The 25,399-nt window shown below is 35.8% G+C and overlaps 1 protein-coding gene across 1 annotated transcript; it reads right to left on the bottom strand.

Annotated features, from left to right (window-relative positions):
- Positions 1 to 14,629: 14,629 nt before the first annotated feature.
- LOC134280760 (uncharacterized) lies at positions 14,630 to 25,071 on the bottom strand. Its single transcript, XM_062763215.1, is given in 6 exon segments — positions 14,630 to 19,372; positions 19,586 to 19,678; positions 19,794 to 20,178; positions 20,225 to 22,569; positions 23,739 to 23,783; positions 25,059 to 25,071. Coding segments are annotated over 6 exon segments (5,691 nt in total). The 3' UTR covers positions 14,630 to 16,562.
- Positions 25,072 to 25,399: the final 328 nt, after the last annotated feature.

Raw genomic sequence — 25,399 nt, 5'->3', positions numbered from 1 at the left:
TTTTATTTCACTTTTTCTTGATTTAATAGTATTTAGTCTACATATTTGCGAATAAAAAATGAAAAAAAAAATATTAATGCGAGAAAAAAAAAATCTTGCCGAAAGCCAGGATCGAACCCTGGTCTCTAGCGTTAAGGTCCGCGACCTTAACCATTATGCTACGACTTCTTCTTCATATGTAAGGAATTAAAATCAATCAATGTTTACTCAAATTTGACCAATTCATAGAAAAGATAACAAATTTTAGATGAAAATAATTTCAATTTTTTCTTTGTATTTGTGTTGTTTACATTTGTACTAAAAAACCCAGAAAAAGGTTAAAACGTTTTCGGCATTTAACGCTGAAAGAGAATGCTTAAACAGACAGTATGTTGTGTTAGTATATAAACCTTAGGCATGGCAAAGGATTTTTTCATAAAACAAAAACAACAATTATATTTACATAGTTTGATTACTTTACCTTTTACAAATCAGGTACAGCTTATTTGAACTTCATATGTCTTCAAATAAAAAAGTTATAGCATTGGAATGTGACTAACCCCCTGTCAGATTTCATGTTTATATTTTAGAAAAATGTCCATGGAGTATGGGACTCTTTATAACTCAAGAAAAAAAAGAGAAATTGACATTATCTGTCAAGCGCCATTGGAAGTGTTAGGATAGGCATCGGGGACTGATGCACTTTCATGATTTCCACAGTATTCACTTTATAAGTCCATATTATGTTCCCAAAACAATAGTTGTGATTAAATTGCATTCTCTCGGTTAACCTTTACTTTTTTTTAATCTTATTTATAGTGTGTGAGTGTTTTCTGAAAATGCTTTTCCAAGTGAATTTAAATCTTTTAAGGCATGTTATGTAGATATCCTCATGGAAGGTCATTTGACCCACACGTGCATGCATATGCATGTACAATGTATTTGAAGTGATGAGTGATATGACTGACATACCTATATAGCCATATAACTTTCATATTTTACTATGAAATGCTCTGAATCTCATGACATAGAGATATAGATTACTTGTGTAGACAAGGTGACACAGTAAAATTAGCATGAACTTGTGTGCATCACTGCATGCATGTGCACGTCCCTTTGAATAGCTAAAACAAATATCTCAATATCTTCTGTGTTTTTTTTTTTTTTTTTTTTTTTTTGACAAAATACCTTGTACTTTGAAAATTATGATATAGGTATAATGATTTATATATTAAAAAGTTTTACAAGATGTTTTATGCGCAAATTCTAGAAAAAAATGTGCTGCCATTTGATTATAAGGCATATAAATGTAACTTCTAGAGTTTTTCAACAAAACATGAAGAAATTTATAACATATAGCATGTATAGAAAGGTATAATAGGCTCCTAAATTATGCTACAAAAAATTGAGTGCACCTGACATGCCTGCATGAGTGCCTTAGTATTTCTGATTGTTAATACATTGTATTTATGTTGTTGAATGATTATGATTTTGAGAATTATCAGGAATATTGTCTCATAAATTGTGTCATAAATATGATAAAATGTCATATTATAGCACTAGGAAAAATTCTTTTTAATTTTGATTTAAATTTCTAAGAATTTTCCTGAAAGCATACGTGATTTGCTTATGCTTTTGGTGCTTTATGTGCATTTGTATTTCTCAAAAATACTTTCCTAAATCTGTCAATTGAAAGACTTAAAATTTTGCTGAATATAATGAATCTAAAGGGGAATGGAACCCCAAAATATTATTAAAAATCCTTCACATTATTTTTACTGAACCAAATATGTAATAAGACCGCGGAACATTAACTGGCAAAATTGGAAATATACAGCTTACGTCATTTCTATCTGTTACAATCAAAACATTCAGTGATAGACAATGAAATGGGCGGGTACAATTCGACGCGGACGTTTGAAATTTCAGATCGAAATTCATTTTCAATCCACCTCAGCTACGCTAGAAGGCACATTATTACTGATTGACCCAGAAGGCAAATAATTTCAATTTTGGTACAGTTTGAATTTTTTTTTTTTTGTCCAGTGTTTTAAATGAATAAATATTCAAGGGACAAATATTTCATTTCTGTTTGGTAAATACATGTATGTCTTTGTGGTGGTGGTGGTGGGGGGGGGGGTGAACGATTTTTAAATAAAATTGTCCAACAGTTTTCAGTGAGAACTCATACACTCTTATAATCCTAGAAATAAAATATATTGTCATGTTAAGCCATGACCTGACTCGACAATTTTAACCCCCCCTTCTAGAATCAAATATCTCCTGAAAAATAATCTTTGTCTTGTATTATCTTTTGCGTTCTTAAAATTATAAGCTAAAACTCATATATTAATGTGAACATCAAACAATATGTATTTGGGAGTTAAAATATAATTGATTTTTGGATCATACATTCACTCTTTGCGTTGAAAACAGCTCAGGTGGATTGAAAATGAATTTTTATCTGCAATTTCTATCCCATGTTTTCCAAATGTCCGCGTCGAATTGTACCCGCCCATTTCGTTGTCTATCACTGAATGTTTTGATTGTAACGGATAGAAATGACGTTAGCTGTATATTTCCAATTTTGCCAGTTAATGTTCTGCGGTCTTAAATAACTAAAAACAGTTTAATCCATTTATTTTATAAATTTATATAGTTGACCACTTTAATTCTTTAGCTTCCAGCTGTGGATCTCTAGAAATCTATAAATTGAAAATAAAGGAGAATCAGCTAGCTGATTTTTCTCAATATTATGATAATTTATTTATTTATGTGTATCCATGATAAAAGATGATAATCTCAACTTGGATCCGCGCCTTCTGGTAAAGGACAATAAACCAAATTTAATTGTAACGTTTTGTAATCTACCAGAACATTAAAAGCAAGTAATTTATATTAAATAATAAATTTCAATCTTGTTAAACCAATATAATATTAGTTCTTTTTGAATAATTCAACGATTTTTACGATTTTTACGTACTATGAAAGTACTGAGGCGTGAATCGAAAACGAGGCTTGGACAAGTTGCGATGAAGTGCTGTTAAAAAAAACGTTTCTTTCTTGTGAATACGGGTACAGATCGCTATAGAGCTAGAAAATATTATTTTTGAAAATAGTGTCAGATTGAATGGCGTATTAAGACTGACAAAATTTCTACCGCATATTTTACTTTTTGGTTGGGTGTTATTTATTTAATTTTCACGCTTAAAAACATAAAAAATAAAAATACGCAAGCTATAATACCTCTTCTAAGTTTATATCTTTATAAAGACACATTCTGTTACGTTCAGGCTCAGAAAACTGCCGTAACATTTATATCACTTTCACATTGCCCGCCATTGAAAAATATACGAAAACGCGAGGACGTTTTTGTCACAACAAAACAGAGTTACGCGCCCTTTGCTTTACCGTACCTATAAACATAAATGTATACAATGAAATAAAGAATAAATAAACAATAGGTGAGTTTCAATGAGTTGATAACTCACCAAAGATTTGACTTGAGTCACCGGATCCCACAGGCGAGCGTCACTGTAAGGTCCTGGAGGTAACTAGTGAAATCTGTTTACATGTTATTAATATACATTAAAAGAATCCCGATCCCGATCATAAATATATCGGTCATCACTACATTCCTCCCCCTCATATTTAAAAGGCTTTGTATATAAAATAATATAAAATAATAAAGATATATGTGTCTTTTAAAATATAAAAAACATATAAAGCTTATGTACATTTTAAAAAGAATAAAAGCTTTGTTTTATTTATTACACACGGACAATGAAATTGACAACAATCAGACAATCCCACTATTTATCAGCACTGTCAATGCGCAAAAAATAATTATAAAATTTTAAAGATGTTATCAAACTTTAAAAGATAATTTGATGAACTTTAAAACCTTTTTAATAAAATATTAGTATTGGACCTTTCTTCCCCTTTTTTTTATTTTTTAAAATTTTTTTGGAAATAATGGCATGTTTTATACACTAGTACCGATCTGGCAAATTTTGTCTAGTGTACATGTATATGCATAGAAGATTCAAGCAAACATTCAGAATTGTAGTGTCCTAATGCACTATCCTTCACAACTGATTCTGACCGGTAGGACTTATTGCCCTTCTTAAATTCTGACCAGTAGAACATATTACCCTTCTCATATTCTGACAAGTAAAACATGTTGCTTTTATATTTGGACCGGTACGACATACTGTCCTTCTTATAATCTGACGACCGTCCACGGTAGGTCAGTCGGTAGAGCGCTCGCTTCGTGATCGGGGGGTCGTGAGTTCGAATGTTGGCCGTCGATAAAAATGAGTAGCAACTGTTTCTTTGCCATGCTCTCCGCATATTGAAGTGAAAGATGCAGGTCCTTCGGATGAGACCTTAAAAACCGAGGCCCCGTGTCATTGGCAGGCGTTGGCACGATATAAAGATTCCTCTCTGCTCAATGGCCTTGAGTGCCGAGTAAAGGTTAAAATTTGAAGCCCTTTGCCGGTATATAGTGACGTTTATATGAGTGAAAAAAATCTCGAATGGGACGTAAATCAACAGACAATCAATCTTATATTCTGACCAGTACCGGTGTTGTCCTTTTTTCCAATTGAAACCGGCATATTTTGTGCGACATTGCCATTTTTTTCAATAGAACTCAACATATATTCTGACCACTATGATATCACATCTTTTATTGGAATTGTTTGATATTTCTCTCTTCATAGAAATTCCATTCCTTTTCTTCTTTTTTTGCATTTAATATCGTAATAAAAGCAATGTAATAGACAAATCTGTGCTGGTTCTGGTGTCTTACATATACTATTTGCTTATTTCATTCTGTGTATCAAAACGTTAGGTATGAATGTGTTTTTGACTTTGTTCAGGTGTATCAATACAAATGTTAAATAAAAAACGCAATCTCGGGCGAGTACAAGGTCGAAAGGAAGCCTGATAAGTTAGCTCTGGCGACAGAATGAAGCGAGACTTTTAAGTTTGATGCTCTTGCTTTTTCTAACAGATTTTAGTGTAATTATTGTTCCGCCAGGACTATACAGACAGCAAGTGTGTCGTTACTGAAATGCCAGTTTCGTGTTAAGAACGCATGAAATGTCCGCCAATGGTATATCATGCATATTTAATGGTCTGTTAGATTTTACGTTGTGTGGATAATGAAAGGCATTATTATTAAACATTCCTGCATATCTTATAAGATTTTGACCTGTAAACCACAATCATTTAGTAGAAATTAATCTTACCTAATACTGTCTAATTTCCTACCCTCTTTTGAAATAATTATTTATGAAAAGCGTTCTTTTAGGAACTTAACCTTGTCGTGTGTGTATAGGAAGGGACATTCTATAAAATGTTTAAATTCGTTAAAACGCATTTCTTTTAAAAATATTTTTTTAACAAAATGAATTACTCATATTTTTAGGCAAATTAAGAAAGGAAATAAAATTTAAGACTTGGAAGCAAACTTAGAGTCCCTTTCCTATTTCCTTGTCTATTTAATCAGTTTGATCCTCTCACGTTATCTAATAGATCTGCTATAGTTACTCGTAGGTATCAAAAGGCTGTCCTTGATTTATTTCATCGTCAATAATGACAGATCCCCCGAGTATTTCTAGAGACCATTCATTGCTTTATTTGGAATCAATTTTTTGTTGTTATGCAAAATTCCCAAGAATAAATACATGAAGATTAGAGTACCGTCAAATGGAGACACGTATCAGTAGGGTTGGAAGGTGTGTGAGGGTTTGTGTCAGAGGGTGAGGGTGTGTGTGTGGGGGGAGGGGGTGTTCAGAGATCGAGGATCCTACTAACCCATGAAATAGGGTTTCAAATTGTTCTTACATTTTTTCTTTTTTGGTTGACCCTTTTACTACATCTTATTATTTTTACAATCCCCCCGGAAGAGTATGCTATAGCTATGAAATATACTGCTCAAAGCCATACCTGATAGACTTTCATTGTAGGGACCGTCATTTAGAAAATGTGCTGAAATCCTTGACCTTCGTTATACACAACAGTTTGTAGGCAAAGAGAAGTAACTTTATAGCATTTGTAAAAACACCTACCATATACATGTTCATTTAAGGTTTATTGTTAAAAAAATAAGATATAATTTCACACTTATATCTTTGACAGCATCTTGGTACGAATGGACATGGTATCTAATACTTTAAACGTCCAGTACAGCAATCTCTGTTTCAAAAATACCACTATTGAATCCGCGGCGCAACTTTTCTTGGATAGAGTCATTTCTAAGCAACAAATTCCAGCGTCACGCCATGTTGCAGTGGAAGGCAAGATCTTTATATGTTTTGTCCGTTGTCTGGAGTAATTTTCCACAGAATTTATAATACATATTTGAAAAAAAATATGACTTCAATTGAAAGATAAAGTTTCCATTATCTTCGCTTTTTAGCTCACCTGAGCCGAAGGCTCAAGTGAGCTAATCTGATCAAAATTTGTCCGTTGTCTGTCGTCGTTGTCGTTGTTGTTGTCGTTGTCGTCGTAAACTTTTTACATTTTCATCTTCTTCTCAAGAACCACTGGGCCAATTTCAACCAAACTTGGTACAAAGTATCCTTGGGTAAAGGGGAATCAAGTTTGTTCAAATGAAGGGCCACGCCCACTTCCAAGGGTAGATAATTATGAATTTGTGAAAAATTAATGGCATTTTTAAAAAATCTTCTTCTCCAGAACCGCTGGGCCAGGAAACATGAAACTCATGTGGAAGCATCTCCAGGTAGTGTAGATTCAAGTTTGTTCAAATCATGACCCCTGGGGCAAGGGTGGGGCCAAAATGGCCGACCCAAATTTTACATAGAAATATATAGGAAAAATCTTTAAAAATCTTCTTCTCCAGTACCACTGGGCCAGGAAGGATGAAACTCATGTGGAATCATCCTCAGGTAATGCAGATTCAAGTTTGTTCAAATCATGACCCCCGGGGCTAGGGTGGGGCCAAAATGGCCGACCCAAGTTTTACATAGGAATATATAGGAAAAAATCTTTAAAAATCTTCTTCTCCAGTACCACTGGGCCAGGAAAGATGAAACTCATGTGGAATCATCCTCAGGTAGTGCAGATTCAAGTTTGTTCAAATCATGACCCCGGGGGCTAGTGTGGCCCGGCCCAACTGGGGGGTCATGATTTGAACAATTTAGAATCTACACTAATCCCAAGATGCTTCCACAGTTTTTACTTTCTGGCCCCGTGGTTCGTGAATTTATTTTCAAGACCCCACCCTATTTTTGTCTCTTCTTGAACATCTCCCTTTATAGGGAACTTGGCCCTTTATTTTAACAATTCAACCAGGAATGCTTGTACCAGTTTGTTTACATTGACCCAGAGGTACTTGAGAAGAAGTCGAAATTGTGAAAATTTTATTTGGACATACAACAGACAAAATGTCATTAGAAAAGCTCACTTGTGCCTAAAAACTTGGTGTTCAAAAAATACAAAAATATGCATTGGCTAAGTTTAAGTTAGATTTATTGTCATACATTTAGGCCTAGTAAATGTACATGTAGTATATTTTTAGTTATACATGTATGCATCACATAGAAATTTGAAATGTTCATCACACATTTCTTTACTCAGAATTTACAGTCCAAGGAGTGGGAAAATGTTTGGAAAGAATATTCATTAATTAAATTCTTGGAGGTCTTGATTCTTTTTTTTACAAATACCATGGAGAGAGATGGCTCAGAAAAAACATAAGTTTCTGATATTATTTCTTATTCATTTGCAGTATTGTTGAAAAACCACACAACATGTCAATGTTTGTTTCAGTGCCGTTTTGAGCGTGGCTATATTTTATGCAGCATCACAATTTTAAGCTTTACAGCTTACTGAACAATTATTTGTTGTCTTATTCATCCTTAGATCTCACTTAAAACACCCTTATGAAGCAGGTCAAGGTATTTTGGGAAAACAACTTTAGAATCTTGTAGAATCAATCACGAGAGGTACTGTTACTCTGAAAATATGAAAAAGACATAATCAATGAAGAAAAGAATTTAGTAGCCCCATGAAATATACCTGTAAAACGTGGGATAATAATTGTTCATTATTTAGCATATTAAAAAAAAACTACAAAAGCAGTAAAAAAAAAAGATCAACAATCCCCATGAAACAAGGACACCGCAAGGCGGAGCATCCCCTCGCAAAGAACACATAAGATTATCACTCTATAAATCAAGGTAATACTTGTACAATTGTACATGTATTCTATATTTATCCTGATGCAAATTTTGATGTAAATAACACATGTTTACAGTCATGTGAAGCAAAATGATACATTTTAAACAAATTATTGTGATATAAATGAGTAAAAATTGCCACTTACTTAATAGATTTATGGTGGCAGGATAAATTCATCCATAAAAATTTAAGCATTCTTCATTTCCTCTGCTTGCAATCTGTGTCTGCTGTTGAGAAGAGTGATTTCTGACATACCTGGAGATTACATGAACAAGTGTTCATCTTTACATGATGTAAACATTTAACATCCTTATTATACATTCTTGGATATACAAAAAAGTAAATAATATATCTTAATACTATGATCAAGTCTTTAAAATGTTGAGAAACTCTCAGGCCCCTTTTGTGGGAAGGAATTTCAGTTTTTGGGACAAATCTCAGTTGAGCAAATAAAAATGGAAAAGAAAAACATACGAGTTTTAAATAATATTTATTTAAGGGATACCTTAAAGCAAAGGTAGTTTCTAATGTTCGAATAGCACATACCAGTATTATATTGATGGGGGAAGGGGGGGGGGGGTCCACAACATATACAGTGTACCCATTTACTGTTGAAAATGTACACTAAAAGTCCCCCCCAACCGGCCCCTTCCTACACAAAATACTAGTACTATTTTTCTACAGATTGTTCTGACAATTTCCTTCCCTTTTTATTTGCTTGTTCAAGTTTTTTTTCCCAGATAACTTGTCCTACATTTACATACCCCCCCCCCTTTTAAAACGAAACGTGCCTGTATACTTGCTAATTTTTCCTCCTTGCTCACCGGTTCCTAAGGGCCTGAATCTACAATGTTTATGAAGATAAAAAGAGCAACTTTTCAACAAGAGAACATTTTTATTCAGAATTGATAATGTTGTACTGACAACGACAAGATGTAAACATCATGATGTCGATGCATGGTCTCATGTTATACGTGTTATCTTTTTAATTTCTCTTTATAGCTGCAAAAATACATCATAGATATCCACCTTATGTAAATTTTTATTGACGTGCAGGCTATAAATAGTAAAATATACAATATATTAGCAATATTTACCTCAAAGTCTTCGATGAAAACACTGCAGCTAATACGACCGGAAGTCTTTCTATGCCTCCCGGTGAGGGCGCTGCGAAAACATGAAGATAATTTGGCGCGAAAATGAGTTAGCGGTCCCTCTCTTATATGTCTCTGGTTTTAGATAGGAATATACAGGAAAAATCTTTAAAAATCTTCTTCTCCAGAACCACTGGGCCAGGAAAGATGAAACTCGTGTGGAATCATCCTCAGGTAGTGCAGATTCAAGTTTGTTCAAATCATGACCCCCGGGGCTAGGGTGGGGCCAAAATAGCCGACCCAAGTTTTACATAGGAATATATAGGAAAAATCTTTAAAAATCTTCTTCTCCAGAACCACTGGACCAGGAAAGATGAAACTCATGTGGAATCATCCTCAGGTAGTGCAGATTCAAGTTTGTTCAAATCATGACCCCCGGGGCTAGGGTGGGGCCAAAATAGCCGACCCAAGTTTTACATAGGAATATATAGGAAAAATCTTTAAAAATCTTCTTCTCCAGAACCACTGGGCCAGGAAAGATGAAACTCATGTGGAATCATCTTCAGGTAGTGCAGATTCAAGTTTGTTCAAATCATGACCCCCCGGGCTAGGGTGGGGCCAAAATGGCCGACCCAAGTTTTACATAGGAATATATAGGAAAAATCTTTAAAAATCTTCTACTCCAGAACCACTGGGCCAGGAAAGATGAAACTCATGTGGAATCATTCTCAGGTAGTGTAGATTCAAGTTTGTTCAAATCATGACCCCCGGGGCTAGGGTGGGGCCAAAAGTTCCGACCCAAGTTTTACATAGGAATATATAGGAAAAATCTTTAAAAATCTTCTTCTCCAGAACCACTAGGCCAGGAAAAATGAAACTCATGTGGAATCATCCTCAGGTAGTGTAGATTCAAGTTTGTTCAAATCATGACCCCCGGGGCAAGGGTGGGGCCAAAATGGCCGACCCTTGTTTTACATAGGAATATATAGGAAAAATCTTTAAAAATCTTCTTCTCGAGTACCACTGGGCCAGAAAATATGAAACTCATGTGGAATCATCCTCAGGTAGTGTAGATTCAAATTTGTTCAAATCATGACCTCCGGGGCAAGGGTGGGGCCAAAATGGCCGACCCAAGTTTTACATAGGAATATATAGGAAAAATCTTTTAAAATCTTCTTCTCCAAAACCACTGGGCCAGGAAAGATGAAACTCATGTGGAATTATCTTCAGGTAGTGTAGATTCAAGTTTCTTCAAATCATGACCCCCGGGGCAAGGGTGGGGCCAAAATGGCCGACCCAAGTTTTACATAGGAATATATAGGAAAAATCTTTTAAAATCTTCTTCTCCAGAACCACTGGGCCAGGAAAGATGAAACTCATGTGGAATCATCCTCAGGTAGTGTAGATTCAAGTTTGTTCAAATCATGACCCCCGGGGCTAGGATGGGGCCAAAATGGCCGACCCAAGTTTTACATAGGGATATATAGGGAAACCTTCTAAAATCTTCTTTTCAAGTTCTTCAAAGCTATGATTAGTGATATTTATATGGAATCATGATCATCCTCAGGTAGTGTAGATTCTAGTTTGTTCAAATGATGAACGCCTGGAGGGGGGGGGGGGGGGAGTAAATTAAAGCCCGATGTGCTCAGGTGAGCGCTGTGGCCCCTGGGCCTCTTGTTTTAAATAAGTGATTGAATATTGACATGGCGTGTTCAGAAGGACTATGGTTGCAGGGACAAGATGGAGGATGGGATGGATGGATATCTAGGCACAGTAGATTTTTTTTGTAATTAAACAGTTTGAAAGCAATATTCGATGTTTATTCATAGGTTGTGGTCTGCACCTAAAAAAAAGACCAGGAATCTCTGACAGGACGGTCGCTCTACTGGTTTATTGTTATAAAAAAGGAAAATAAAAGTAGCATTTGAACTTGAAGCAAAACATCAGACTTTTAAAAAATATCATTGATTTAGTCTTTTCTAGGCAAATATTTATTGCAATCAAACCAAAACTGTAGAAGGAGTATCATTTGAAAATATTTCAAAATGTCTATTTCTATTAACCATGGCAACACCGATCATCGAAATCAAAAACCGATAATAGAATTATGTATCTTAGTCTGGTCTACTTGTGTGCCAATTCATAGTTCCGACTCGTCTTCCGATGCCCCGCCCACCTTAGTTACGGTTTCTAAGTCCCACATTATGGCGATGCTGGGTACATCAGCGGATGTCGCGACTGACAGTCTGAAGTCTATTCCAGACGATTTTTGCGTGAAATATTTGCCAAATAGCTTGTATGTTGAAATCAGACCAAAACTGTAGGAGGAGTAGCATTTTGAAAATATTTCAAAGAAATTTCTATTGTATTATTTACAGATGGACAGACAGACAACTGGACGGACGACAGACCTTCGAATATCGAATAAGTTCTTCGACAATAAGCGCTATAAAAATTAAAGAAGCTGAACATTACAGTAATTTTTTTATTAACATATAAATGAGAAAAAAATTCATTTAAGGACCAAATTAATTGAAAACACATGAAACTGAACATTTCTTTCATCGATTACAAATGTCCACTGATTTGATATACAAAATATACATTGAAAACTGTAACAACTGAATTGAACAACATACTGTAAACTTATTACATTAAGCTTTGTATACTTTCTAGCACATTTGGCGGTAAGAAACTCTCGCTTATTCAAGTACACTTGCTAAATGTCTTGTACTTATATTCAAATAAGAACATTAGGACATGAGCTAAATCAACACCAACTTGTCCCACATTCAATTTTCGCAAAATATTGCACATGCTGCATGTAATACTTTTACAGTATTACAGTATTACATATCATGAGGTATATATAAACAGTTATATATAAAACTATATAACCATTTCCACAAAAGTTGAAAAAAAAACTAGATAATCTAAGTATATGTCTGAATATGTACAATGATACGTTCAGGTTCATTAAAAAATTTTGCAATATATTGAAAATTAATGCTCAAAAACTTCTGTATATGTACCTTAAAGTAAAATGAATGATAAGAATCTCTGTATTGGTTTTTATTATGTGATTTATTATATATATATATATATATATATATATATATATATATATATATATATATATATATATATATATATATATATATATATATATATATACAGGTAAACTTCGTTATCTCGACATCGACGGGACAGTCGGAAAATGTCGAGATATCCGAGGTGTCGAGATATCAGAGTTGAGACTCGACGTCCTTAATTTTACTTCATAGAAAAACCATAGATCTAAACTGAACAGACGTGTAATTACAAGTACCTACATGTCTTCAATTAGACTGTAGCTCGTTTGTTTCAGCTATCCCTCTATATTTATTAGAAAATCTAAGAAGTTATATATTCACAAATGTTATTTATGAAATGCTTTCTTTTTTATGAAATCTTCTCATTTTACTAAAAACCGTTTTCCATTCAGCATTCGATCCGCGTGCCACTAGCTCTGTCAGAACAGGATACGAAATGCGCTCTATAAACTCCAAACCGGAACGGTACAAAGTCGACTTCTGAGAAACGGAAAAAAATTAATGCGTGTATTTTTTAAAATTATTTCATTTCACTTTTTTTTATTTTAAAATCATTCATCATTAATTTTCATTTCATTTTCAAACCTAAATTCATTGGAATTGCACATTTAACAAACTTCATGAAATTACATATGCATCCATATTACAGCTGATGCGTCGTGCATGTCGTTGTTTTGATTGATTCTTGTTGAATGCATTTTTACAATTTTTAAGTTAAATTGAATTCATTGAGTATATTGTTCATTGTTATTCAGTTACTCTTATATAAAATGTTCAAGTTTTGTTAGATTTCGACATAAATAAACGGTTGTACATTAACGCAGAATCGAGAAGATTAATTTTTTTTTTTTATCAATGATCGATATTACCCAAGCTGAACATTAAACAATTAACGTCTTGGAGACGCCGAGGGGGCTTGGGATTCCTCTACAAACACATTTCTACAGAACAGTATGTAGTCAAAACATGGGTGTGAAAGGTGTGAATTTCAGACGACGTCGAGGTACACTAAGTCGTCCGTGCGTGACGAGCGACCAGCTGACAAACAATTAGGTTAAGTAGAGCAGAAAACTGCCCCGATGTCGACATATACCAGGTTAATTTTGCTCTTGGGACTGTGAAGTATGTCGAGATAAGCGGGGTAGTCGACATTACCGAGGTCGACATATCCGAGTTTTTGCAAATCATTTATATAGTAAATAATGCCGGGACCGCAGACGGACGTCGACATATCGCAGGTTTTCGACATATCCGATGTCGAGATACCGAAGTTTACCATATATATATATATATATATATATATATATATATATATATATATATATATATATATATATATATATATATAGAAAGCACAAAGAAATTCACTTTTACATGGATACCCACTTCCGCTCCAGCCCGGGGTTGAACTCTCGACCTTCGGAATCTGTCTCCTAGCAGTGCAGGAACAGCGCGCTAGACCGCTCGGCTATCTAGGCAAGTCACTAGAAACTTGCTTTCGATGCCGATGGAATTCTCGCGGCGCTGCCCTACACTACACGGTCATTGAGAATAGACGTGAGATACTGTTATTTGGACATTAGTTTTAACAGAGGATTGTTACCAATACATGTTGTAATGAAATTAATTATTATTTATAAAGCACATTTTACAACAACTCTTAAACTAACATAACTGCCCTAAGTGAAGAAATATTAATATGGAAAGCACAAAGAAATTCACTTTTACATGGATACCCACTTCCGCCCCAGCCCGGGGTTGAACTCTCGACCTTCGGAATCTGTCTCCTAGCAGTGCAGGAACAGCGCGCTAGACCGCTCGGCTATCTAGGCAAGTCACTAAAAACTTGCTTTCGATGCTGATGGAATTCTCGCGGCGCTGCCCTACACTTCACGGTCATTGAGAATAGACGTGAGATACAGTTATTTGGACATTAGTTTTAACAGAGGATTGTTACCAATACATGTTGTAATGAAATTAATTATTATTTATAAAGCACATTTTACAACAACTCTTAAACTAACATAACTGCCCTATATATATATATATATATATAACTCTTAAACTAACATAACTGCCCTATATATATATATATATATATATATATATATATATATATATATATATATATATATATATATATATATATATATATATATAACTAATTTTTTAACTCTTTTAAATATTTTTTCAAAAATTCTTCTTTTTCTATTTCAAAGATTTTTTTGTTTTAATTATAAACAAATGTATTATATCATGCATCATATTTACAATTAAATGAACAATACTTGAAAAGAAAAACCATGAGAGACAATTGAGGGCAACAAAAGAGTAAAAATAAAGAAAATTGAGCATTCACACAATTTTGCAGCAACTCTCATATGATACAAACTTGTTTTCAACCAAACAATTGACGCATTACAGCCATAACATAAAATATTGAAGTATGGAATCAAAAAATTGATCCTTCTCTTAATGTCAAGAATGAACAGCTTAAATTTAATTATTTGTAGAGAATGGCAGTTTCCACTCAATGCCATTTGTGACTAAAATTGTTCCAACTTTGCAGAATGATTCAAAATGAGAGTGGATGCACTAACTTGTTTTTTTTTGCATGGTGAGTTGGACAATTTAGGACCATTACACGCTTAGCTTGGACTTTCAGTAAGGCGTGGCATTCTCGATGTTACATAATTAGCTTCTAAAATTTACACAGCTTCCCTTCACTATTGAAATATACATATGATTGATTGTATATTGTTTAACGTCCCTCCTGAGAATTTTTCACTCATATGGAGACGTCACCGTATGCCGGTGAAGGGCTTCAAATGATACCTATACTCGCACTCAGGGCCATTGAGCAGTGAGGGTTCTTTATCGTGCCAGCGCCTACCGTGACACGGGACCTACGTTTTTAAGGTCATATCCGAAAGACCCGTGACTTTCACTTCTGATGCCGAGCGCTTGGCGAAGGAACAGTCACTACCTATGTTTACGTCTCAGGTTTGACGCGGCGCCGGGAACGAGAATCTGACCCAGGCCTCCCGATCACGAAGCGAACGCTCTACCACTAGGCTACCATGAACGGTCAAATAATATACATTTGATAGAAATGCAACAGAGTGTCAACTGGTGTAGCAAATAGCCAATTATAAGTTCTCTCATGGCACAGAGGTGGGTCATAAGTCGTCAACAACAATTTTAAGTTCCTGATATTATTAATTGCTAAACCAATGCATGAGAATCTACTAGTATTCGCCATTACGTAGCGCCGAGAAAGTCACGCTCTACTGAAAGTTCGAAGAAAGGGTAAAATCGTTCTATATAATATAAAACAACATATACTGAATAAAGACTGATCTCTTTCTGAAGCAAGTCTTAATACTTGTAAATAATAACAAATCAAAATTTCAAGACACCTTTTAAAGAGAGGGTAGGTAAAACATTGCGTATAATGTCAGGACATAAGCTCTTATTTTTATAATTTTTTCATGTACACTATACGGAATTACTTTTTTCTAAAGAACATCAACTTTCACATTTCTTTGATTTAATCAGCACTATCTTCCTCTCAGCACGTTTTAGGTATTCAAACAAATCTTCGATTTTTTAAATATCGGTATCAGTATAATCTTGTCCAGAGTCACCATTCTTTCTTTTACTGTCTCGCACATTCTTCAGCACCCGTAACTCTTATATGCACACATGCAACGATTTCAAAAAAAAGTATCGCTTATCCTAAACTCACTGAATATTTGTCTCGTTTAACCTTTAACAGACAGACCATGCTAAAATAACACACAATCATCCTTGCTGAACCTTACCCTGACAATAACATCAATCCACACACCCAGGAGAATAATATCATCTCTATAAAATCATCCACCTAAAAACTATATGTCCATCAATCATTCTAAACAAAAAAAAGTTACAGATGAAATGCAAACTTTACATCATCAATCGATTCTGCAAAGATTACAATCTTAATTTTATTAAAGACGATTTCCTCTATATATATAATTACCATACATGAGTGCTAGCAGATTTGTCACAATCATATTTATTCTATCCTTAGATGTACATTAAGGGACTCTTGTAAATGATATTAAGCCCCAGTCTGTAGCAGTTCCTTCAAATATTAAACCTCTAGTAAGTATTCATAACATCTCACCCTCATCCGCTGTTGTCATTGGTGTTTCTGACTTATCTGACTGATGTTATGAGCTCCAGCTTCTATGAGCTCTTTCACTACACTCATATATCCTCCCTTAGATGCTGCTGTCAGTGGTGTATCATACTTCCCTTTCTGATTGATATCAGCTCCGCCTTCTACAAGCTCCTTCACTACACTAATATGTCCACCCTTACATGCTGCTGTCAGGGGTGTATCATCTCCAGCTTGCTGATCGATATCAGCTCCGGCTTCTATAAGCACTTTAACTACACTCATATGTCCTTCTGTACATGCTGCTGTCAGTGGTGTATACTCACCTTGTAGATTGATATCAGCTCCGGCTTCTATAAGCTCCTTCACTACACTCATATGTCCACCCTCACATGCTGCTGTCAATGGTGTATGACATTCTCTTTTAGGATTGATATCAGCTCCGGCTTCTATAAGCTCCTTTACTATACTCATATGTCCACCCTCACATGCTGCTGTCAATGGTGTATGACATTCTCCTTTAGGATTGATATCAGCTCCAGCTTCTAAAAGCTCCATCACTACATTTCTGTGTCCACCCTTATATGCTGCTGTCAGTGGTGTATGAAACATACCTTGTAGATTGATATCAGCTCCGGCTTCTATAAGCTCCTTCACTACACTCATATGTCCTCCCTCACATGCTGCTGTCAGTGGAGTATCATACGTACCTTGTAGATTGATATCAGCTCCGGCTTCTATAAGCTCCTTCACTACACTCATATGTCCACCCTCACATGCTGCTGTCAATGGTGTATTATACCCATCTTGAGGATTGATATCAGCACCAGCTTCTATAAGCTCCTTCACTACACTCATATGTCCACCCTTACATGCTGCTGTCAGTGGTGTATCATACTTACCTTGTTGATTGATATCAGCTCCGGCTTTTTTAAGCACCTTCACTATACTCATATGTCCACCCTTACATGCTGCTGTCAGGGGTGTATCATCTCCACCTTGCTGATCGATATCAGCTCCTGCTTCTATAATCTTTTTAACTACACTCATATGTCCTTTCTCACATGCTGCAGTCAGTGGTGTATGTAACTTACCATGTTGATTGATCTTAGCTCCTGCTTCTATAAGCTCCTTAACTATACTCATATGTCCACCCTTACATGCTGCAGTTAATGGTGTATCATACCTACCTTGTAGATTGATATCAGCTCCGGCTTCTTTAAGCTCCTTCACTACACGCATATGTCCAGCCTTGCATGCAGCTATCAGTGGTGTATACTCACCTTGTAGATTGATATCAGCTCCGCCTTCTATAAGCTCCTTCACTACACTCATATGTCCACCTTCACATGCTGCTGTCAGTGGTGTATACTCACCTTGTAGATTGATATCAGCTCCGGCTTCTATAAGCTCCTTCACTACACTCATATGTCCACCCCTATATGCTGCTGTCAGTGGTGTATCACAACTATCTTGCTGATTGATATCAGCTCCGGCTTCTATAAGCTCCTTCACTACACTCATATGTCCACCTTCACATGCTGCTGTCAGTGGTGTATACTCACCTTGTAGATTGATATCAGCTCCGGCTTCTATAAGCTCCTTCACTATACTCATATGTCCACCTTCACATGCTGCTGTCAGTGGTGTATACTCACCTTGTAGATTGATCTCAGCTCCAGCATCTATAAGCTCCTTCACTACACTCATATTTCCACCCCTATATGCTGCTGTCAGTGGTGTATAACAACTATCTTGCTGATTGATATCAGCTCCGGCTTCTATAAGCTCCTTCACTATACTCATATGTCCACCTTCACATGCTGCTGTCAGTGGTGTATACTCACCTTGTAGATTGATATCAGCTCCGGCTTCTATAAGCTCCTTCACTACACTCATATGTCCACCCTCACATGCTGCTGTCAGTGGTGTATTATACCCACCTTGTAGATTGATATCAGCTCCGGCTTCTGTAAGCTCCTTCACTACACTCATATGTCCACCCTCACATGCTGCTGTCAATGGTGTATGACACTCACCTTGTAAATTGATATCAGCTCCGGCTTCTATAAGCTCCTTCACTAAACTCATATGTCCACCTTGACATGCTGCTGTCAGCTCACCTTGTAGATTGATATCAGCTTCTTCTATAAGCTCCTTCACTACACTCATATGTCCACACCTACATGCTGCTGTCAGTGGTGTATGAAACCCACCTTGTAGATTGATATCAGCTCCACCTTCTATAAGCTCCTTCACTACACTCATATGTCCACCTTGACATGCTGCTGTCAGTGGTGTATTACACTTACCTTGTGGATTGATATCAGCTCCGGCTTCTATAAGCTCCTTCACTAAACTCATATGTCCACCTTCACATGCTGCTGTCAGTGGTGTATACTCACCTTGTAGATTGATATCAGCTCCGGCTTCTATAAGCTCCTTCACTACACTCATATGTCCACCCTTACATGCTGCTGTCAGTGGTGTATCAAACCTACCTTGCTGATTGATATCAGCTCCGGCTTCTATAAGCTCCTTCACTACACTCATATGTCCTCCTTGACATGCTGCTGTCAGTGGTGTATCAAGCTCACCTTGCTGATTGATATCAGCTCCCGCTTCTATAAGCTCCTTCACTAAACTCATATGTCCACCTCTACATGCTGCTGTCAGTGGTGTATGCAACCGACCTTGTTGATTGTTATCAGCTCCGGCTTCTATAAGCTCCTTCACTACACTCATATGTCCACTACCACATGCTGCTGTCAGTGGTGTATCAAGCTCACCTTGCTGATTGATAGCAGCTCCGGATTCTATAAGCTCCTTCACTACACTCATATGTCCACCTTGACATGCTGCTGTCAGTGGTGTATGCAACCGACCTTGTTGATTGATATCAGCTCCGGCTTCTATAACTTCCTTCACTACACTCAAATGTCCACCTCTACATGCTTCTGTCAGTGGTGTATTACACTTACCTTGTGGATTGATATCAGCTCCGGCTTCTATAAGCTCCTTCACTACACTCATATGTCCACTACCACATGCTGCTGTCAGTGGTGTAGAATACTTTCCTTGTGGATTGATATCAGCTCCGGCTTCTATAAGCTCCTTTACTAAACTCATATGTCCACCTTCACATGAGTGGTGTATATTGTTGATTGATATCAGCTCCTGCTTCTATAAGCTCCTTCACTACACTCATATGTCCTCTTTGACATGCTGCTGTTAGTGGTGTATCAAGCTCACCTTTCTGATTGATATAGGCTCCCGCTTCTATGAGCTCCTTCACTAAACTCATATGTCCACCTTGACATGCTGCTGTCAGTGGTGTATCAAACTTACCTTGCTGATTGATATCAGCTCCGGCTTCTATAAGCTCCTTCACTAAACTCATATGTCCACCTTCACATGCTGCTGTCAGTGGTGTATGAAACCAACCTTGTTGATTGATATCAGCTCCGGCTTCTATAAGCTCCTTCACTACACTCATATGTCCACCTTCACATGCTGCTGTCAGTGGTGTAACAAACCTACCTTGTGGATTGATATCAGCTCCGGCTTCTATAAGCTCCTTCACTACACTCATATGTCCACCCTTACATGCTGCTGTCAGTGGTGTATCAATACTTTCCTTGTGGATTGATATCAGCTCCGGCTTCTATAAGCTCTTTAACTACACTCATATATTCACTACCACATGCTGCTCTCAGTGGTGTATCAAACTTACCTTGTGGATTGATATCAGCTCCGGCTTCTATAACTTCCTTCACTACACTCAAATGTCCACCTTCACATGCTTCTGTCAGTGGTGTATTACACTTACCTTGTGGATTGATATCAGCTCCGGCTTCTATAAGCTCCTTCACTACACTCATATGTCCACTACCACATGCTGCTGTCAGTGGTGTATTTAACTTACCTTGTTGATTGATATCAGCTCCGGCTTCTATAAGCTCTTTCACTACACTCATATGTCCACTACCACATGCTGCTATCAGTGGTGTATCAAACTTACCTTGTGGATTGATATCAGCTCCCGCTTCTATAAGCTCCTTCACTACACTCATATGTCCACTACCACATGCTGCTGTCAGTGGTGTATCATACTCACCTTGTTGATTGATATCAGCTCCCGCTTCTATAAGCTCCTTCACTACACTCATATGTCCACCTTGACATGCTGCTGTCAGTGGTGTATCACACATTTGTGTATCACACAAATATTTCACATTTGTGTTTGTTTGTTTTAAATCGATATACTTAATTAATATTCTTACAGTCTCTAAATCTCCACTGTAACAACTCAATACAAATAAGCGGTCATGTTCGGGAACAGACTGACTGTTTTTCTGTTTTTGATTTCTTGTATCAGTAATGGAGTTCGATAAAAATAATTTGTCTGTGGCATTACCTTTTTCAGAGTTATTTCGTCTCTCGTTGGCTTCATAGATTAATTTGGGGCTAAAGGAATTCCAAAATAGTTCAATCTCTGTTTCTTTGTGTAATTCAGTTTGTTTTAAAATATATTGTAAGATCTTATTGTGTCCGTAGTAAACCACCCAACTGATAACCCTCACACTGTATGTTATTTCTTTATCATCACCACTTCTTATTCACCAGCACCTCTGTCTGCGCCACTCCCATCTCCTCTCATTCCTCTTCTCACTCTCCTCCCTCACACGCTTTCCTTTACTCACCTCCTTAGACACGTCTTTCTGTTTTGACAGAAACAAAGACTTCAACTCTGTGTAAGACTTGGTCTTTAACACCTCAATAAAAGCCTTACAAACCTTAGGATGTTTCAAAACATTATTCATAAAAACATCATACAGCTCCATATTTTCTATATCCCTGTACAAACGCTCTGCTAACATTGGGTACTGATCCTCTCTTAACCTTATGCAGAGTTCAAATGAGTCCTGGATTGTTTCACTACTTAATGTTTCCTGCTCCTCAGCACTAAATTCTTCATTTTCATCTTGCTTATATTCAACCTCTGACTCTTCTTTACATTCTTGTACTTTCACGTTATTAGCAATGTAACTACTGCTAATATATTGCAACAAAAGATCTGGAAACTGACATCCATAATGATACACAAGGATTTCAAAGACAGAGTCATGAATAATGGTGTACTCAGTACCACAGAGTTTTGTGTATGTACCCTCCATAGCTGCCAATGCTTTAACAAATTTAAATGTATCAGTGTTACTTTCAACTTCACAACTTTCCAATACTTTTGATTTCATTTCCTGGAAAACGTCGTTTTCTGTGTTTTTCAATGTTAATATTTCTTTTGATAGTTTTTTTTCATTCAACATGCACAAGACCAATGTAGCATAGCACAAACTATTTCGCCCTTTCATTTCATTGAATTGTCCTAAAATACATTCTGCTGGACAGGTAAAGAACCTTTCAACATTGCTCTTAAATTTCTCCTCTTTTGAGTATAGTTTACATAATAGAGGAAACATATCTAATGTTTCTCCAAGTAATTTTGGGGACAACAAATCTCTATCCAAGCCGTGTTTCTGAAGAATCGCTTTTTTGTCTTCATCATTCAATGCATTTTCGGGACTATGCATCTTAATTGTGTTTGCCTCATTTACGAAAAATGATTTGTAACATTCATTAAACACTGCTTCCCTACATGACATTAAAACCTTTGTATTCCTATTAAAAGGATCTGAAATTCTTTTTTCATAGTCTATCAATAACTCTAACTTTTGTTTTTGCAGACCTAAAACACCTACCACATCATCAATGACAAAAACCTGTGGATGACGAGAGTCAGAATAATCTTCAATCTTCCTGATGTCTATAATTGGTACAACCTCATACTCTTCCTTCTGGAGTATCAGAGCTATGTGATGAATTGTTGCCGATTTTCCAGATCCTGGGACACCAACAAATGTCATGTAATGTTGACTTCTGACTTGATCCAACATTGCAGGGAAGCCGTGGCTTTCACTGTAAACCCCATCCTCCTCTTTCCATCGTATGACATCTTTTTCAAAAACATCTAGAATGAATTGTTACAGTGACTTATGTTATCAATTTCTTATCTTGTTCATAATGTAATTAAGCGGAATTCAGAGTAATGCAACGTTTTACACATGATGCCTAATAACGTACGGTGTACATGTATGTGGTTATAAGAAAGATAAGTTTGCAGGATTAAATTTGAAGAATTGCTGTAATTTATGGATTTCTGTAGAAATTTAAAAGTTTCTAGATTTGTAAATCAATTATGATTTAACCATAGATTATATTGTCACCTAAATTTTCAAAACTTTCTTATTTTATTTGATAAAGCCGATTTACATGTTGAAAATATCCACATTTTCATTAACCCCTGCTTTCACCTAAATTATATCTTTAAAAAATTTTCGATCCGAATTATTATATATTTTTTGTAAATGTTAATTTTATTGTGAATCCATTACTGTATAATTCATAACATGAATAAAATAATAAGATTCTTGAAAGTTTCAAAATCTTTAGAATCTGAAATGCATTTCTCGTTCATTTTAAAAGTGCTTGGTATTGAAACTTCTACTAAGAATCAGGGTTAGGGTTAGGATTAAGATTGTACTGAAGATAACACATAAAGTTATCAGCATTCAATTTAACAAAAAGAGGTAAATTAAGTACACTACATTTTTATAATAAAATTAATTTATCCCACCTCTAATCTGATCTGATGTTTGATCTCCTCTTATCTTGTATTGTTTTATTTTTTTATAAGTTTTTCATAATTGATTAAAATTACATATTTTGGGGGACAATTTTTTATATTTAAACTTTTCAAACCAGCGAAAAATAACGTTTGTTGTTTAATGTCTCTCTCATAATATACAATCAATCAATCAATCAATATACAAGAGCAAAAAAGGTACATTTTATAATTTCTTATTTCTTGCACAATTCTGAAGGAAAGGAATATATGAATTCTTCTTATTATGTATTTCATAAAGTCCTTCAAGATGTATTGATACTTAAACGTTTTAAATTAAGATTCAGATTCTGAACCATTTTAATATAATTTGTCAATCCTATTGCCACCATCATGGCACCATGGGAATATAAAACAAAATGTATATACAATATGTTGTTTTAATTGAAACAAGCCAAGGTTAATTAATTTTTTGTAAAATTTGCCAATTATTATTTTAGAATTAAATAACATACCTTTGACATTTGGAGGGATTACAGACTTTGGTTTTCTTATTTCATCTGAAAAAATAATAAAAAAGAAGACTTTTTAGGTGGCATACTGTGTATTTATGAAAATTATTCTCTTTTATTTTGTGGTAAAACTCAATCTTTGCAAAGCTAGACTTCATTGTTTTTTTTCTCCAAATACAGTTAGATATAACCTTAACAAATATGAAACAAATAAATAAGTCATTTCAATCAAAGGCAAACTCATTGTATGATTTTATTTCCAACTAATGGCCAAAAAATACTTCAACAGATTTTTTTCTGATCAAAATTGTTGGCGTTGTCGTAAACTTTTTACATTTTCATCTTCTTCTCAGGAACCACTGGGCCAATTTCAACCAAACTTGGCACAAAGTATCCCTGGGTGAAGGGGATTCAAGATTGTTCAAATGAAGGGCCACGCCCTCTTCCAAGGGGAGATAATTATGAATTAGTGAAAAATTATAAGCATTTTTAAAAAATCTTCTCAAGAACCACTGGGCCAGGAAAGATGAAACTCATGTGGAATCATCCTCAGGTAGTGCAGATTCAAATTTGTTCAAATCATGACCTCCGGGGCTAGGGTGGGGCCAAAATGGCCGACTAAATTTTTACATAGGAATATATAGAAAAAATCTTTAAAAATCTTCTTCTTAAGAACCACTGGGCCAGGAAAGATGAAACTCATGTGGAATCATCCTCAGGTAGTGTAGATTCAAATTTGTTCAAATCATGACCCCCGGGGAGGAGTTATAGCCCTTGTCAGGAGGAGTTATAGCCCTTGTCAGGAGGAGTTATAGCCCTTGTCATGGACGGCAGGCTTTTATGGTCGCTCCGAGTATATTGAATCTATTTGCTTATTTTTCCTATTCTCGAGCGCTGTATGCTGTTTAAATTGTGTGATTATTATAGTGGTTTGTATGCCGCAACTAAATACAACGAACTGTGAGTATCAAATTATAATATTTTGAACATTGAAAATCAAAACGGCAGCAAGTAGTAAATCCAACTGAACACTACTCAGTATGCAGAAGGTACAAAGAAACCTGTCGATACACTTTTCGACAAAATTCTACAAGGGTATAACTCATGAAGATGTACTAGACAGGGTAAAAGAAAAGATTGACATTGATGATATAAAAGCAATTCAGATTACAGAAAAGGAGTGTTTTGTAACTTTAAAAAATGAACAAACAAAAGAAAAACTATTAATGTCCGGTGTAACGGTTAAAAATCGAACAGTTTCATTGTATGAGGTTGACAAACAAATCACGAATGTGACAATCAAAGATGCCCCTATTGAACTACCAGACACTTTCATAACTACAAATATGATGCAGTTTGGTCAGGTAGTAGCAGGTAGCATCAAGCATGGCACTATTAAAAATACGTCCGTTGAAAACGGCACACGTTACTTGCAAATATTAAACTGTGCACCTAGTCTACCAAACAGAACAAAATTTGGGGATCACGAGGTCAGAATCTTTGCGGATAATAATCGCACGCAATGCCCATATTGCGGAAAATCTGATCATCCCTCGTACAAATGCCTAAACAAACCAACAAACAAAACAATATGCTTTAATTGTAACAAACAAGGCCATTTAGCCAAAGACTGTGAAAATGAACCTGTGTGTAGATATTGTAAA

Source organism: Saccostrea cucullata, unplaced genomic scaffold (assembly GCF_032062105.1).
Source record: "Saccostrea cucullata isolate Sc308-1 unplaced genomic scaffold, CSIRO_AGI_Scuc_v1 ctg5631, whole genome shotgun sequence".
Taxonomy (NCBI): Eukaryota; Metazoa; Mollusca; class Bivalvia; order Ostreida; family Ostreidae; genus Saccostrea; species Saccostrea cuccullata.
The sequence above is the reverse complement of the archived record's forward strand: the minus strand, read 5'-3'. Positions and strand labels throughout refer to the sequence as shown.